Source organism: Ranitomeya variabilis, chromosome 6 (genome assembly GCF_051348905.1).
Source record: "Ranitomeya variabilis isolate aRanVar5 chromosome 6, aRanVar5.hap1, whole genome shotgun sequence".
Classification (NCBI taxonomy): domain Eukaryota; kingdom Metazoa; phylum Chordata; class Amphibia; order Anura; family Dendrobatidae; genus Ranitomeya; species Ranitomeya variabilis.
This window is the reverse complement of record NC_135237.1, coordinates 267,363,729-267,381,803: the sequence shown is the minus strand read 5'-3', so window position 1 is coordinate 267,381,803 and position 18,075 is coordinate 267,363,729. Positions and strand designations below refer to the sequence as shown.

The following is an 18,075-nucleotide window of genomic DNA, read 5'->3' as shown; positions in this document are numbered from 1 at the left end:
GGCAAGGCTCGTAAGGAAGGCACGCCATTTGGCTTTTTGAATGGAAAATTAGCTCCAATCATTAGCGGACACCATGTCGTGTTTGGAGAGCCCCTGTGTGCCTAAACATTGGCGCCCCCCCACAAGTGACCCCATTTTGGAAACTAGACCTCCCAATGAACTAATCTAGATGTGTGGTGAGCACTTTGAACCCCAAAGTGCTTCAGAAAAGTTTATAACGCAGAGCCATGAAAATAAAAAATAATTTTTCTTTTCTCAAAAATGATTTTTTAGCCCAGAATTTTTTATTTTTGCAAGGGTAACAGGAGAAATTTGACCCCAAAAGTTGTTGTCCAGTATCTCCTGAGTACGCTGATACCCCATATGTGGGGGTAAACCACTGTTTGGGCACATGGCGGGGCTCGGAAGTGAAGTAGTGACATTTTGAAATGCAGACTTTGATGGAATGCTCTGCGGGCGTCACGTTGCGCTCGCAGAGCCCCTGATGTGCCTAAATAGTAGAAACCCCCAACAAGTGACCCCATTTAGATCCCCCAAGGAACTTATCTAGATATGTGGTGAGCACTTTGAACCCCCAAGTGCTTCACAGAAGTTTAAAACGCAGAGCTGTGAAAATAAAAAAATAATTTTTCTTTCCTCAAAAATTATGTTTAGCAAGCAATTTTTTATTTTCACAAGGGTAAGTCTACGTTCACATTAGCATTCTGCGCCGCAGCGTCGGGTGCCGCAGCATCGCCGCATGCGTCATGTGCCCCTATATTTAACATGGGGGCGCATGGACATGCGTTGCACTTGCGTTTTGCGACACATGCGTCACTGCGGCGCACGCGTCATGGCACAGAGGACGCAGCAAGTTGCATTTTTTGTGCGTCCAAAATCAAGCAAAAAAAGGACGCATGCGTCGCAAAACGCAGCGTTGTGCATGCGTTGTGCATGCGTTGTTCCTGCGTTGTGCGTCGCGTCGCCGACGCTGCGGCGCACAACGCAAATGTGAATGTAGTGTAACAGATGAAATTGGACCCGAATAGTTGTTGCCCAGTTTGTCCCAAGTATGCTGGTATTCCATACGTGGGGGTAAACCACTGTTTGGGCGCACGTTGGGGCTTGGAAGGGAGGGAGCACCATTTGACTTTTTGAATGCAAGATTGGCTGGAATCAATGGTGGCGCCATGTTGCGTTTGGAGACCCTGATGTGCCTAAACAGTGGAAACCTCTCAATTCTAACTCCAACACTAACTCCAACACACCCCTAACCCTAATCCCAACTCTAGCCATAACCCTAACCACAACCCTAACCCCAACACACCCCTAACCTCAACACACCCCCAACCCTAATCCCAACCCTAACCCTAATCCCAACCCCAACCACAACCCTAACCCCAACACACCCCTAACCATAACCCTAACCACAAGCCTAATCTTAAACCTATTTCCAACCCTAGCCCTAATTCCAACACTAACTCTAATTCCAACCCTAACCCTAAGGCTATGTGCCCACGTTGCGGATTTGTGTGAGATTTTTCCGCACCATTTTTGAAAAATCTGCAGGTAAAAGGCACTGCATTTTACCTGTGGATTTACCACGGATTTCCAGTGGTTTTTGTGCGGATTTTACATGCGGATTCCTATTGAGGAACAGGTGTAAAATGCTGCGGAATCCGCACAAAGAAATGGCATGCTGCGGAAAATACAACGCAATGTTTCCGCGCAGTATTTTCCGCACCGTGGGCACAGCAGATTTGGTTTTCCATAGGCTTACATGGAACTGTAAACCTGTTGGAAAACTGCTACGAATCCGCAGCAGCCAATCCGCTGCAGATCAGCAGCCAAATCTGCACCGTGTGCACATAGCCTAACTCTAAGGCTATGTGCACATGCTGCAGAAAACGCTGAGGATCTGCAGCATTTCCGCAGCGGCGGGTCCACAGCAGTTTCCCTTGAGTTTATAGTTCAATGTAAATCTATGGGAAACAAAAAAAGCTGTGCACATGCTGCGGAAAAAACTGCGCGGAAACACAGCGGTTTACATTCCGCAGCATGTCACTTCTTTCTGTGGATTCCGCAGCGGTTTTACAACTGCTCCAATAGAAAACCGCAGTTGTAAAACTGCAGTGAAATCTGCAGAAAAAACACAGAAAAACCACGTTGAATCCGCGATAAGTCCGCAGCGGTTTTGCACTGCGGATTTATCAAATCCGCTGTGGAAAAATCCACAGAGGACCAGAATACGTGTGCATAGCCATACCCTAACCCTAACCCTAGTTCTAACCCTAACCCTAGTTCTAACCCTAACCCTAGTTCTAACCCTAACCCTAACCCTAGTTCTAACCCTAGTGGAAAAAAAAATATATATATTTTCTTTATTTTATTGTTGTCCCTACCTATGGGGGTGATAAGGGGGGTCATTTACAAATTTTTTTATTTTGATCACTGTGGTAGGTTTTATCACAGTGATTAAAATGTACATGGAACGAATCTGCCGGCCGGCAGATTCGGCGGGCGCACTGTGCATGCGCCCGCCATTTTAGAAGATGGCGGCACCCAGGGAGGAGACGGACGGACACCGGGAGGCTCGGTAAGTATGAAGGGGTAAGGGGGGGAGCACGGGGGGTGGATCGGAGCACAGGGGGGGTGGATCGGAACACGGAGGGAGCAGATAGGAGGACGGGGGAGCGGACAGGAGGACAGAGGGGAGCGGACCACAGTAAGGGGGACTGGGGAGGAGATTGGTGGTGGTGGGGGGGCAGATCAGGGTTTCCAGCTATGGCCGATGATATTGCAGCATCGGCCATGGCTGGATTGTAATATTTCACTACTTTTCATAGGTGAAATATTACAAATTGCTCTGATTGGATGTTGCACTATCAACAGCCAATCAGAGCGATCGTAGCCTCGTGGGGGCAAAGCCAACCCCCCTGGGCAAAAGTACCACTCCCCCTGTCCCTGCAGATCGGGTGAAATTGGAGTTAACCCTTTCACCCGATCTGCAGGGACGCAATCTGTTATGATCCGGTGGTAGGATCACCAAACTGACCTGATAGGTAAACCTGAATTGTAGGACTAGCTCCGGGAATGTGGGAACTATACCGACCGCAATCCTGAACCTATCCACACACACTAAAGGCAGCCGTGGAGCGTTACCTAAAAACCTAGACGCCTCTTCACAGCCTAAGAAACTGACTACCCCTAGAGAGAAAGCAAAGCCTCACTTGCCTCAGAGAAATAACCCCAAAGTTTAGACAGCCCCCCACAAATAATAACAGTGAGTTAAGGGGAAAATACAAACGTAGGAATGAAAAACAGGTTTAAGCAAATGAGGCCCGCTAACACAAAATAGACAGAAGAAAGCAAGGGATCTGTGCGGTCGGTATCAAAAACTATCCACGCAGAAGGTACAAGAACCCCCACACCGACTCACGATGTGAGGGGCGCACTCTGCACCCCAGAGCTACCAGCAAGCGAAAAATCACATATAAGCAAGCTGGACTGAACACATCATATACTGAGAAACATATTCAAGGAAACAATGAGCAAAAAGAACTAGCAAGACTTAGCTTCTCAGAAAGAGACAGGTCACCAGGGAGATCCAGCAGAGGTCAGAACCAGTACTGAATACAACGACAGCAGGCAACAAGTAAAGGTCCAGGTGGAGTTAAATAGGAACCAGCATAGCAGGAAAAGAGGCAGCTGAGCCCAGCTCCAGACCCGCAGTATCGCTAAAGGCCACCAGAGGGAGCCCGGACGGAATTCACAACAGTACCCCCCCTTGAGGAGGGGTCACTGAACCCTCACCAGAGCCCCCAGGCCGATCAGGATGAGCCGAATGAAAGGCACAAACCAAATCGGCCGCATGGACATCAGAGGCGACAACCCAGGAATTATCCTCCTGACCATAGCCTTTCCACTTAACCAAGTACTGAAGCTTTCGTCTCGAAACACGAGAATCCAAGATCTTCTCCACCACATACTCCAATTCTCCCTCGACCAAGACTGGAGCAGGAGGATCAACAGAAGGAACCACAGGCACCACACATCTCCGCAACAATGACCTATGGAACACATTGTGAATGGCAAATGATGCTGGGAGGTCCAAACGAAATGACACAGGGTTGAGGATTTCCAAAATCTTATAGGAACCGATGAAACGAGGCTTGAACTTAGGAGAGGAAACCTTCATCGGAACATATCGAGAAGACAACCATACCAAATCCCCCACACAAAGTCGGGGACCCACACAGTGCCGGCAGTTAGCAAAGCGCTGAGCCTTCTCTTGTGACAACGTCAAATTGTCCACCACGTGGTTCCAAATCTGCTGCAATCTATCCACCACAGAATCCACCCCAGGACAGTCAGAAGGCTCAACCTGACCTGAGGAAAAACGAGGATGAAAACCAGAATTGCAAAAAAAAAGGCGAAACCAAAGTAGCAGAACTAGCCCGATTATTGAGGGCGAACTCAGCCAATGGCAAAAAAGTCACCCAATTATCCTGATCAGCAGAAACAAAACATCTCAGATAAGTCTCCAAGGTCTGATTAGTTCGTTCGGTTTGGCCATTCGTCTGAGGATGGAAGGCCGATGAAAAAGATAATTCAATGCCCATCTTAGCACAAAAGGACCGCCAAAATCTGGACACAAACTGGGATCCTCTGTCAGACACAATATTCTCAGGAATACCATGCAAACGAACCACATTCTGAAAAAACAGTGGAACCAAATCGGAAGAGGAAGGCAGCTTAGGCAAGGGCACCAAATGGACCATTTTAGAAAAACGATCACAAACCACCCAGATAACAGACATCTTCTGAGAGACTGGAAGATCCGAAATAAAATCCATGGAAATATGTGTCCAGGGCCTCTTCGGGACAGGCAAAGGCAAAAGCAATCCACTGGCACGAGAACAGCAAGGCTTGGCCTGAGCACAAATCCCACAGGATTGCACAAAGGAACGCACATCCCGTGACAAGGAAGGCCACCAAAAGGACCTAGCCACCAAATCCTTGGTACCAAAAATCCCAGGGTGACCCACCAACACCGAAGAATGAACCTCGGAAATGACTCTACTGGTCCATCTATCCGGGACAAACAGTCTCTCCGGTGGACAACGATCAGGTCTATTGGCCTGAAATTCCTGCAGTACCGGTCGTAAATCAGGGGAGATGGCAGACAAAATCGCCCCTTCTTTGACGACACCAGCCGGTTCAGAAACTCCCGGAGAGTCAGGCACAAAGCTCCTAGAAAGAGCATCAGCCTTCACGTTCTTCGAACCCGGAAGGTATGAAACCACGAAATCGAAACGGGAGAAAAACAGCGACCATCGAGCCTGTCTAGGATTTAGCCGCTTAGCAGACTCGAGATAAGTCAAATTCTTGTGATCCGTCAAGACCACCACACGATGTTTGGCTCCCTCAAGCCAATGTCGCCACTCCTCAAATGCCCACTTCATTGCTCCCGATTACCAACATCATAATTCCGCTCGGCAGGCGAAAACTTTCTTGAAAAGAAAGCACATGGCCTCATCACAGAGCCATCAGAGCTTCTCTGTGACAAGACAGCCCCTGCTCCAATCTCAGAAGCATCAACCTCGACCTGGAAAGGCAGAGAGACATCCGGCTGACGCAAGACAGGAGCCGAAGAGAACCGATGTTTGAGCTCCTGAAAGGCCTCCACGGCCGCAGGAGACCAATTCGTCACATCAGAACCCTTCTTGGTCAAATCCGTCAAAGGCTTAACCACACTGGACAAATTAGTGATGAAGCGACGGTAAAAATTAGCAAAACCCAAGAACTTCTGAAGACTCTTTACCGATGTAGGTTGAGTCCAGTCATAAATAGCCTGGACCTTGACTGGATCCATCTCAATGGTAGAAGGAGAAAAAATAAAGCCCAAAAAGGAAACCTTCTGGACTCCGAAGAGACATTTAGAGCCCTTCACAAACAAGGCATTGGCTCGCAGGACCTGAAATATCATCCTGACCTGCTTCACATGAGATTCCCAATCATCAGAAAAGACCAAAATATCATCCAGGTACACAATCATAAACCTATCCAGATACTCTCGGAAGATGTCGTGCATGAAGGACTGGAACACAGAAGGGGCATTAGAAAGCCCAAAAGGCATCACCAAGTACTCAAAATGGCCTTCGGGCGTATTAAATGCTGTTTTCCATTCATCGCCCTGCTTTATACGCACAAGATTATACGCTCCACGAAGATCTATCTTGGTGAACCAACTGGCCCCCCTAATCCGAGCAAACAGATCGGACAACAGTGGCAAAGGATACTGAATTTTGACCGTGATGTTATTTAGAAGGTGATAATCTATACAGGGTCTTAGAGAACCATCCTTCTTGGCCACAAAAAAGAACCCCGCACCCAAAGGGGACGAGGACGGGCGAATATGCCCCTTCTCCAAAGACTCCTTGATATAACTCCGCATAGCGGCATGTTCTGGTACAGACAAATTAAAAAGTCGTCCCTTAGGGAACTTACTACCAGGAATCAAATTTATGGCGCAATCACAATCCCTATGAGGGGGTAGGGCACTGGACTTTGGCTCATCAAATACATCCTGATAGTCCGACAAAATTTCAGGGACTTCAGAAGGAGTAGAAGAAGCAATTGACACCAAAGGAGCATCGCCATGAATTCCCTGGCAACCCCAACTTGACACAGACATTGCTTTCCAATCCAGGACTGGATTATGAGCCTGCAGCCATGGCAGACCTAACACGACAACATCATGCAAATTATGTAACACAAGAAAGCGAATCACCTCCTGATGTGCAGGAGTCATGCACATGGTCACTTGAGCCCAGTACTGAGGTTTATTCTTGGCCAATGGCGTGGCATCAATTCCCTTTAGTGGAATAGGGAATTGCAAAGGCTCCAAGATAAAACCACAGCGCCTGGCAAAAGACAAATCCATCAAATTCAGGGCAGCACATGAATCCACAAAAGCCATAACTGAGTAGGATGACAGAGAGCAAATCAAAGTAACAGACAAAATTAATTTAGGCTGTACAGTACCAATGGTGACAGACTTAGCGAAGTTTTTTGTGCGCTTAGAGCATGCTGAGATAACATGAGCAGAATCACCACAGTAAAAGCACAACCCATTCTGACGTCTGTGATTTTGCCGTTCAATTCTGGTCAGAATCCTGTCACATTGCATAGACTCAGGCTTCTGCTCAGAAAATACCGCCAGATGGTGCCCTGGTTTGCGCTCCCGCAAACGCCGATCAATCTGAATGGCCAAAGACATTGACTCATTCAGACCCGCAGGCGTGGGGAACCCCACAATAACATCCTTAATGGCTTCAGAAAGACCCTTTCTGAAAATCGCTGCCAGGGCACACTCATTCCATTGAGTGAGCACAGACCATTTCCTAAACTTCTGACAGTAAACCTCTGCTTCATTCAAACCCTGGGAGAGAGCCAGCAAAACCTTTTCTGCTTGGTCTACCAGATTAGGTTCCTCATAAAGCACTCCAAGCGCCAGAAAAAACGCATCCACATTTTGCAATGCAGGATCTCCTGGCGCCAGAGAGAATGCCCAATCTTGAGGGTCACCACGCAACAAAGAAATAATAATTTTAACTTGCTGAACCGGATCACCAGAGGAACGAGGTCTCAGAGAAAGGAATAATTTGCAATTATTTTTAAAGTTCAAAAACCTAGATCTGTCTCCGGAGAACAGCTCAGGAATAGGTATCTTAGGCTCTGACATAGGACTGTGAACTACATAATCCTGAATGCCTTGTATCCTAGCAGTGAGATGATACACACTAGAAGACAGACTCTGAAGGTCCATAGCTGCAGCTGAATTCTGAACCACCCAGAGATTAAGGGGAGGAGAGAGGCTAGACACACTGCAGAGGAAATAAAAAAATGAACTCAGGATTTCTCTTATCCCTCTTTTGCGATGCATTAACTCTTTACTGGCCTGCTGCACTGTTATGATCCGGTGGTAGGATCACCAAACTGACCTGATAGGTAAACCTGAATTGTAGGACTAGCTCCGGGAATGTGGGAACTATACCGACTGCCATCCTGAACCTATCCACACACACTAAAGGCAGCCGTGGAGCGTTACCTAAAAACCTAGACGCCTCTTCACAGCCTAAGAAACTGACTACCCCTAGAGAGAAAGCAAAGCCTCACTTGCCTCAGAGAAATAACCCCAAAGTTTAGACAGCCCCCCACAAATAATAACGGTGAGTTAAGGGGAAAATACAAACGTAGGAATGAAAAACAGGTTTAAGCAAATGAGGCCCGCTAACACTAAATAGACAGAAGAAAGCAAGGGATCTGTGCGGTCGGTACAAAAACTATCCACGCAGAAAGTACAAGAACCCCCACACCGACTCACGATGTGAGGGGCGCACTCTGCACCCCAGAGCTACCAGCAAGCGAAAAATCACATATACGCAAGCTGGACTGAACACATCATATACTGAGAAACATATTCAAGGAAACAATGAGCAAAAAGAACTAGCAAGACTTAGCTTCTCAGAAAGAGACAGGTCACCAGGGAGATCCAGGAGAGGTCAGAACCAGTACTGAATACAACGACAGCAGGCAACAAGTAAAGGTCCAGGTGGAGTTAAATAGGAACCAGCATAGTAGGAAATGAGGCAGCTGAGCCCAGCTCAAGACCCACAGTATCGCTAAAGGCCACCAGAGGGAGCCCAGACGGAATTCACAACAGCGATCATTCTGTGACACAGCATATGCGTCCGACTTTCATGACGCATACGCTGTGTCACAGGTTGTGAAGGGGTTAAATTAATGTATAGTTGCACAATACACTGTGACCAATATACAAACATACATACAGTGATACTCAGAATAATTCAGTTCAAATGAGGTAATGAGTCATTAGAGATAGGGACCACCCAAAATGAAGGCACACCTTGTCATAATTGTATGGTCCTAATTTGTTGATCAAAAAATGTTCACCAAGTATCTTACATCTTTTTATAAATACACAGCATTAGCAAAATGGCAATTTTGGAATGTTTTTTTCACATTGCAGGATAAACAATGATAGTGTTAAAGTATGCATCATTGCAGATGCGTACGATGGAAAGGTGATGTTTTTGTGGGTTTTTTTCAGATTAAAATTTTTTTACTGGGAAACTTACATATTATGGAAGGTGTTTTAAATTTCCTTTTAAATACTGTGAGGCTGTGGCCTCTGTTACAGCTAGGGGCGCTGTTTGTACTCCCCAGAATGTGCATGCAGACAAATGAAGTCCATAGGTGTGCATGGGAGTCACGGATTTCCAATCCAGGTTTTTCATGTGGCTGAAGGCCACAGGTTTGTATGTGTTAAAAGCCCTGCAGTAAGAGGTATGGGTGTGTCAGGTGTGCGAGGTTCACGTCAGTGTCAGTCTGGTATGTGCTGCTGTGCAGAGCAGAGGCCTGCAGAGCACTGGCTAAGTGCATGGAGGCACAGGCCAGCGGAGCCAGCACCCAGGGCAGCTGAATAACCTGGCACCTGCAGCCTATACAGTGATGCAAGTCATCCATGGTACTAGAAACAAAGACAAAAGTGAAAGGCACTGCCCGAAAACTTATTGATTACATTAAAGCCGGTGTTTATAAGTCATTTTTGTCCAAAAAACAGCCACATTATAGGATCCTGGGTGCAACTCCATAGAAGATCAGATTTATTCCATAGTGTGAAGGGAAGAAAAAAAAAAAAAAAGAAAAAGCGGAATGCACTCACCGATCTCAAAAGACAGCTTTTATTGAATCTTCATGAATAAAACTTCAGGGCCGGGGAAAGAGGAGTGGAGCTCAGGCGAGCAGGAGGAGACGACAGCCGTTTCTCACAGTGCTTGCGCTTCAACGGGTCATGCAGATCGGTGAGTGCATTCTGCTTTTTTTTTTTTTTCTTCTCTTCACACTATCATCCATGGTACTGGTCTCGGATGTGGACAGTCCAGTGACTGGAGGTGGATGTCCTGTGCCCGAAGGAGTCAGATGTGGACAGTCCTGTGCCTGAAGGTGGATGTCCTGTGCCCGAAGGAGGACTAGCATGTGTAATGATTGCAAACAGGTGGATATGGTACCTGTCTGCTATCTGGAGGATATCCTGGACTGTGTACGGCTGAGTGAGTTAAGAGACTGTAAGAGACTGTGATACAGCGATGCAGGACACCCACGAGAATTAGTCAGAGGAAGGGTAGTAGTGTCTGCAACATATGAGGCTGCGTGTATGGAGACTGCAATATGGTGTGCGGTCGCCCAGGGAAACTGGACAAGCGAAGTGTGGCCTGTTTAGAGACCGCAATCTAAAGCCATATGATTTGTATTGCTATGAACTGGTGTAAACTGGTGTAAACTGATCACTGATAATATACACTGAAGTTATATGCATTTGTGTGAATTGGACTTTAATGCTGTGAGGAAACACATTAAAGAGACTTTTGTACTTGAACTTTGTGGCCACTGCCTCTTCGCTGTGTACGATGCTACTGCAGCCTTACAATACTTAAAAACATTGTTTTCTACAGTATTTATTAGTCCTTCAAGAGGACTTGCACTTGTGATCCTATGATCGCATTTGTGATCAGTTGTAGTGTCTTGCAGATACAGTGAGCTTTGTCAGGCCTCCAGTTGCCATAGCAATCCATCAATTATAAAGCTGGGATGCTGATTACTGACAGAGGGAGCAATTTCTCTCTGTCAAACTCCTCATGTACTGCTGTGACAATTGATAGTGGCATATGAGGGGCTAAATTGCTGGGATTGATGAGAAAACAGATCCTAGCAGTCACAGAAGGAATCCAGATATATACATAAAATAACACCAAGGTTTTGTTAGTATCCTGCTCAAATATTACTATGATCTCCTTCTGTTTGACTATTTCAGGAGATTAAGTGGCTGATAATATACACGAAATGGCTGATGCCTGTTGTTGTCACAGGGTTATCACAACAGTGTGGAGCCACAAGACTGCAGCGTCTGATTGCTCCTACTCCGGTGCTGATTAGAAGCACTTCATTTTAAGTGTGTATTTCTTCTGGCAGAACAGGGGTTAATCGGCCATGTTGGAAATCCCTGTGCTCACAGCTGTGCTCGGTTAGCCACTCCTTTTCCCTTTATAATATGAGCTCTGTTACTAATCCTTGTCATACACACTTAGGTAGGAGAAAAAAGGATCATCCCCGCGCTGCCGCAAGAAGAATTCCAAAAATTGTAGAGGTTTCAACGTGGTTTATTCTACGTGTTTCAGGGTTCAGGTGACCCCTTCATCAGGACATACCACAAATATTGTACCAAATATGGTACAATATTTGTGGTATGTCCTGATGAAGGGGTCACCTGAACTCTGAAACGCGTAGAATAAACCACGTTGAAACCTCTACAATTTTTGGAATTCTTCTTGCGGCAGTGCGGGGATGATCCTTTTTTCTTCTACCTAAGTGTGTATTTCAATCAGGTCCTGCACTGACCTGTGGATCTGCAGCAGCCACCATTAATATACAGTATGTCCTTTCTTCAATCTCACCAGGTGAGTAGTTCTCTTGGTGGGCAACTTTGTGTAACGTTTGATAAGACCCTATTTGCGCTTTTGTGTCTCCCTCTTTTCTCTGACTAATCCTTGTCAGAGCTAGCATTTGCTGCATGGCTAATGGTGGGAGAGGAGTACATATGAGGAGAGTTGAAGGCGCTAGTGACTGTTGTTTGGTTTGTATGCATGATAATTCCTTATCCTTCTATGTTTTAGTTTATTCCCCTATCTCCACACCCCGCTGCATTCCTCTCTTACATGCGAGTAAATGTTTCATATGCTTGGAGTGTTCTATTAACCCTTGTCTGTGTTGCCTTGTTTGTTGGGTTGGTGCACTACGGTGTACAGTAGCGCCCCCTCATCCCTGGGTGGGGGAGAACAAACAGAGGGCAAACTTAGCAGATAAGGCAAGCGCGGATGCCCCGGCATCTTCGCCATCTGAAGTATCCCGCAGAGCAGGGCGAGCTAGGGTGCCCCCAGTGTTAGGGACAGGGAAGGAGCTCCTGGTCCCTGGTTCTTGCGACAGCTATGTTTTGATAGTTGTTGTTTCCTTGTACTCTCCCCACCTGATTTTTATTGCTTGCTATGAAATAATAAAGAAGAGGATTCGAAGAGGTGGTGAATGTCGTGACGGGCCGAGATGTGAGTCACCTTCACTCCTACTACATGGGACTTTCAGTGACTTTCTGTAAAATGACAGAGCACCAATATGTGTGTGGAGTATGCCAGTTTATTTTATGGTTTATTAATGAAAGGAAGACGGTAGTTGAATGTGGTTTCCTTTTTTGATTGCTCACCAAGAGATCATGTTTTCCGGATTTCTAAGAAAATGATGAGATGATCACCTATGCAAAAGATGGAATTATTACCTGTGTAATACTATGGAAATCCTGAAAACATGAGAGGTTGCTGGACCTTGAGGACTGGAGATGGTGAACATTAAACTAAAGCACTGTTTATGGCTACCTAAAAGAAGGAGTGTAACTTTGCAACAAGGGAGTTACATGGAAAACTGTAAGCCAATCAAGATGTGGTGTAAAACTTTTTTAAAAAATTGTTTAAAATCTGTTTTGTCTAAGTTTGTACTGGCACAGACTTTGCAAAACGTACCCCAATTTATCAAACTTTGGCACATTTATTGAAAATGAAAATTAGATCTGAGTCTACACTGCAACTTAGGCTACGTGACATCATCTTTCATCTTCCACTCGCAAACCAACATGTCTGCTGAATTTCAATGCAACCACATTCATGACCATTTGCTTTGATTTTAGCTATTGGGTAGCCGTAGACTAATACATATGAAAACCTCTCTAAAATTTTGTTGAGTTTTCAGGTATGGATGTATGCATACAGTTTCCTTACCTTCTTAAAGTCCAGCATACAGAGCTTGGCTTTCTCTCCAAACTGCCACTTGCACTGTGTGTTGGCATCATACAATTCCCCGGGAAGTTTTTCAGGATATTTATATTCCTTCCCAGGCTTTGGATCATCAGCAAGGCATACAGCTTGTGAAGAACTACGAGACAAAGGACAGTCTATATTGCAAACTGATTTTTCCAGATAAAATACATTCATTGCGATATCTTACTGTACATAACAAAACAAAGATTCTCTGACTAATCCTTTAGAGCTGGGGTGCAACACCTTTCGAGATATTTCTGATTTTAATGGATATTTAATATACCGTACATGTCTTATATAAAGTGCCATTCAGATGACAGACTTTTGTGAATAACTAATGTATTGGTAAAACTATGATCCACCCCAAGTAGGTTTGAGTTCATTATTACCATACCTACAGATACCGGGTTTTGAAATTGGTCATAGACTCCTCCAAACATCATCAATAATATGTCAAATGATACCCAAAAATGAAATTCTACTTTAAATTAAACGCCTGATAACCTATCAATATTAAATAACTCTCTGTATTTTTCTTCTTGAAAGTAATACCTTTTTAAAGAGAATAACAAGCAATAACAATGTGTATAGGAAAACCAGGAAAAGGTCACATTCCAAGTTGATCTACTGAGAAATAACTTCAGGACATGCCCACTGTGCTCCCTGTATTATTTCCTACTTTTCTTTTATATCCCAGCAATTTGCATTCAATTCTACACTTCCCCTTCCATTATCTACTTCTGTCAGATACTGTGATTACTAGAAGAACTTCACTTCTAACTGGAAGCGGAACCCTATTGATGCTAGGCCACATAGGGGAACAGAGACAGTAGATGTTATTATTTTTACCCATGAACAAAAAGGGGTTGTCTGGGGCTGGGCAAAAGAAAGGTTTTGCAGGGGCTTGGATTTGTAAAAAAAATAAAAATAAAAATAAACAGTTCATGCTTACCTACCAGAACTTACCTGGATCCAAAAGAGACCATTCTGTGATCTGCACTCACTCAGGAAGAGGCAATGTCATCATTCCTCTAGTAACAGGCTACTATGGCTCGTGTTACGCTGCAATGGACCATTTTCATACTTTTTAGTCACATGATGTTTTTCTGATTACGCACTGCTAAAAGTCACTTGACTACTGTAGTTAATCACAGACTGCAGGGGTCTTGCTCCTTGAGAAACTGTGATATCGCCTCTTCCTGTGTTAACGCAGGGCACTGACACCCTGTGCTAGTTCCAGGTTAGTGCTGGTTGATGAGTATCACTTAGTTTATTTGTTTTTTTAAAGCTCCATACATCCGGGCAAGTGTTTTTTTGCAGAGACAACCTTTTTAAATGGCCTTGCAATTTTTTTTGTAATTACTAAAAATTTGTTGATTTAATATTTTTTTAATAACGAACAAAATGTTTGTTCCTGTCATTTGCTTGTCTGTGTCAGACTGTAAATATAGCTAACAATGAGCATCGAAGATTAGGGTTGGTTTCTGATCCCATCTCCAATACTGTGTCCATATAAGATGTGCACTGTGCACGCTCTTTGGCATGCACAGTTGGGGTGGGCTGTGAGCACAATGTTTCTGAAGACCAGTGCAATGCTTTGAGATCCATTCAAGCATCACTCAGGACGTGCAATTGGTAGAGTAATGCTTTGTTACTACCGCCAGAGGTCATGGCAGGGAGAACATCTACGCTCACTACTGCGGCACCTGGCTGAATTTTCAAAATTCTGAATGTGCAAATTCTACTGGCACTTACATACACTATCTGTGAGCAACATCCAATGCTCTGAATGTACCGTCAGGGGTCGTGGCAGTGAACTTTGATATGGTTGCAGTCGCGGCTCCCGGCTGTCAAAGTGCTGAATGTGCCCACCACTGAAGCCCCATAACACTGCTCAAGGTGCTGCGGTTTGTAAGCAGCACCACAAGGAATATCCAACACTTGAATCACAGTGAAGACACCAACAAAATGTTGCTCCACTGCTGGGCTCACCAATTCCAGTCCTCAAGAACCACCAGCAGATCATGTTTTCACAATGTCCTTAGTACTGTACAGGTGATGGAATTATAACCTGTGCAATACTAAGGAAATACTGAAAACATGGTCTGTTGGTGACTCTTGACAGAATTAGAGGAAACCTGCTCTACTGTAATGTTCTGCTAACACCCAAAAAGAGGTGTTGGGAAAAAAAAACTACCCTAGTGGGGTGCAGTTGTAGCTCATCTTTGCAGTAGTTGTAATTCTACATAGAATTACTACTGCTTTTGTTGGCAAAGGTGAGCAGTTGCTCCCACGAGAGTAGAGAGTGTGAAAAATAAAATACATTTTTCATACTTGTGAGAATTAAAAAAAAACTGAAGCACAAAAGTAGCAAAACAAATTCAAATTCCATTATTTTTCATATTTTGTGATAGATTCCCTTTATGTCTAAGTATAACATACAGCATGAGTATAGAATTAACTTATAAGCATTGTAGAACATTGACTAACTGCCATCCATGGGGGAAAAGCACAAACGTGGGAAAAACAGTATCCAAGTAACAGATCTTGAAGCATTTCACTTAAAAGTCAACTCAGATTACAAAAAAAACGTACTCAAGAGCTGCAGATTTCAACAAGGTAATGGCTCTCCTTATACAAATTAGTATACAGTATTTGACAGACCTTTACCAGCAGATGTATGAAGTCATTTTATTGGCCGACAATGTGCAGGAAAGCATTCTGTGTTTGCTTAGAATAAAGTAACCATTTCCATTTCCAGTTCTCTCACCTCCTTATATTTCACTGGTACCAGACTAAGTCACAATGACAATGAGCAAGGAAATATTTTAAGGATTTCTGCTACTAATAAAATGTGGGCCATTGCATGCAAATGTGAGTAAAATGTCATTAAAGAGGATTTCCACTAAAAAATTGTTATATATTAGTAAGTTGAAAGTAACAGCAGTTGCCAAAGTTAGGCAATTACAAATTTTTTTTTTACAAGTAGACATACTAGTTGCACTTTATCTACTCCCCTTTCACATGCATTTGTTAAAATGATTAGTGCAAATCACTAAAATGGCATGTTTAACCTGGGCATCTTTTTACAAAAAAAGGCTATATAGACATTCCTCCAACCATGCTTTCACATACCAAGATAGATAGAAACACAACAGTAAGAATATGATATGCAGAGATGATCACTGCAGACTTGCTTGTAATGTATGGACACCACAATATTGTATTACTTTGTAATAAGAAGCAGTTATACCCCTCAAGAGCCCTTGCATGATATGGCATTAATGAGTAGAGATCGCCATCTGCTGGCCAGGTGAAAAAAACTAAACAAAATTGTGGTGAAATATTTTCAGGGGGGGTGACTTACTGTGCTGGACCTGATAAGGTGACCCACAGGTAGGACTTCCTTGATGTAAGAGCCCGGCATGCCAAACCGTAGGCAAATTTGGTGCCAGGAGAGTGGAGCAGACATGCTCAAGAAACGCCGCTGAGACCAGCATGACAGGCCTCAGCATGTGGGAAGTCTATGCCATCAAGATGCTGGTAACTGCCTGGCAAAGTCCAGATTCCCCTCAAGAGAACTTCGAGTTCCACCTATGTTGGCCAGAATTAGGTTCTGCGCCCTGCTCTGGTCAAGCCTCCAAGACCCGACGTCTCCTATCAAGAGCCAAGGTCTAGACCACTTTGCCCTGAGTCTAAGAGACTTCCACCGATGGTCAAGTCAAGAAGATCCATGACGAGACTGTGACAGGAGAGACATGCCTGCAGTTGCGGAGGAACAACATGAGTGAACAGGGCCATCACTTCTAGTTATAACCTACGGTATCTGGGTCGCTGGGAGTAGGTTGGGAGGGGGCCAATTGGTGCTTGGGAGGCACAATAAACAACGTCAAATAGAGCCGTGCAGCCTAGCGACCCCCGCTGGGGCTAGAGCTGCAGAGAGAGAGAATTTATGTGGTGACTCCCACGACTGGGTACACCACCTTTGTGAAAAAGAACATTAACATTATATATTGAAAGATTTTCTTTGATATTCCAAAGCTATTATTTCTTTTAATGTTGACTTGCATAGTTAGTAACAGCAATTGTTTAGAGTTACTTTAAATCACTGTAAAGTTACTGCTGTATTTAAATAGAACTATATAGATCCCTGACTCTTCCCATCTTGTGTGCTTTGTGCCTTGCATCCAGACACCTGCATTACACCTTTACTGCATGTTTACATTTATATACTATACTATATACTATGTGACCAATCCGCGAACAATCAGTGACACGCGCAGTCCGGCTGCAAATTGGCGCGGGATTTGAACCACGCTTCGCTAATTGGTAACGGCCGGCCGAATCCTGTGTCCTGTGTATTCAATGTATTATTCTAAAATCTTCATAAATAAACTACATACATATTCTAGAATACCCGATGCGTTAGAATCAGGCTACCATCTAGTAGTAAATAAATATCCTATATTATTCATTACTATTCTAAAGAGAAACTGTGTGCAGCTATTTATCCTTCTTCAGACTGTATAGTAGTTTCAGGGTGGTGCTTTGTAGATGAAGAGGGTGGACACTTAAGATGGGATGATGTGAACGATGGTACAGGTACAGGACTGCCCCTTGGGAAATCCAGGCTAGAGGTACAGCATAAGAGGAGGTAGGAAGTTCAGGATTGAAACAGTAAGAAACCACAAGGATAGATGCATTGCGGTAGAGAAATAAAACGAACACGTGGTTTTAGAGACTCAAAGTAAAAGTCAGATATTTTTGTACCTAAAAAATCTTAAAAAAAGAGTAAATATACTAAAAGGCAAACATTTAATTTAATCTGAAATGCAGCTACCTATACCTGTTACAGCACCTGTACACGATGCATTTTTTATGTTATGTTCAGTGCCCATAGATCACCCCTTGGGTTGTTGTTTACATGTATTTTAGCGCGTCTGATCTCTTGTACATCCCTTCACTGGATAATACTGCTACGCTACTGGAATTTAAACACTTGCCACTGAAGTCAGTTTTCACAGAGCCCCATTTTTTTAAAATCTGAAATGCCACTCTACGTGATAACTGGAATGATTCTTTCATTATCCAAGTAACAGATTTTCATTATGATAGTAAATTTAGTATGATAAGCTTTGTGTTTATTAAT

General features: G+C 44.2%; 1 protein-coding gene across 1 annotated transcript in view; it reads right to left on the bottom strand.

Annotated features, from left to right (window-relative positions):
• The window catches only part of ADAMTS16 (ADAM metallopeptidase with thrombospondin type 1 motif 16), a 370,445-nt gene that overhangs the window by 172,040 nt on the left and 180,330 nt on the right, over positions 1-18,075 (bottom strand). The window contains exon 10 of the mRNA XM_077269610.1: positions 12,888-13,041. Coding sequence (XP_077125725.1) covers positions 12,888-13,041 — 154 coding nt within the window. The remainder of the gene's footprint in view (positions 1-12,887; positions 13,042-18,075) is intronic.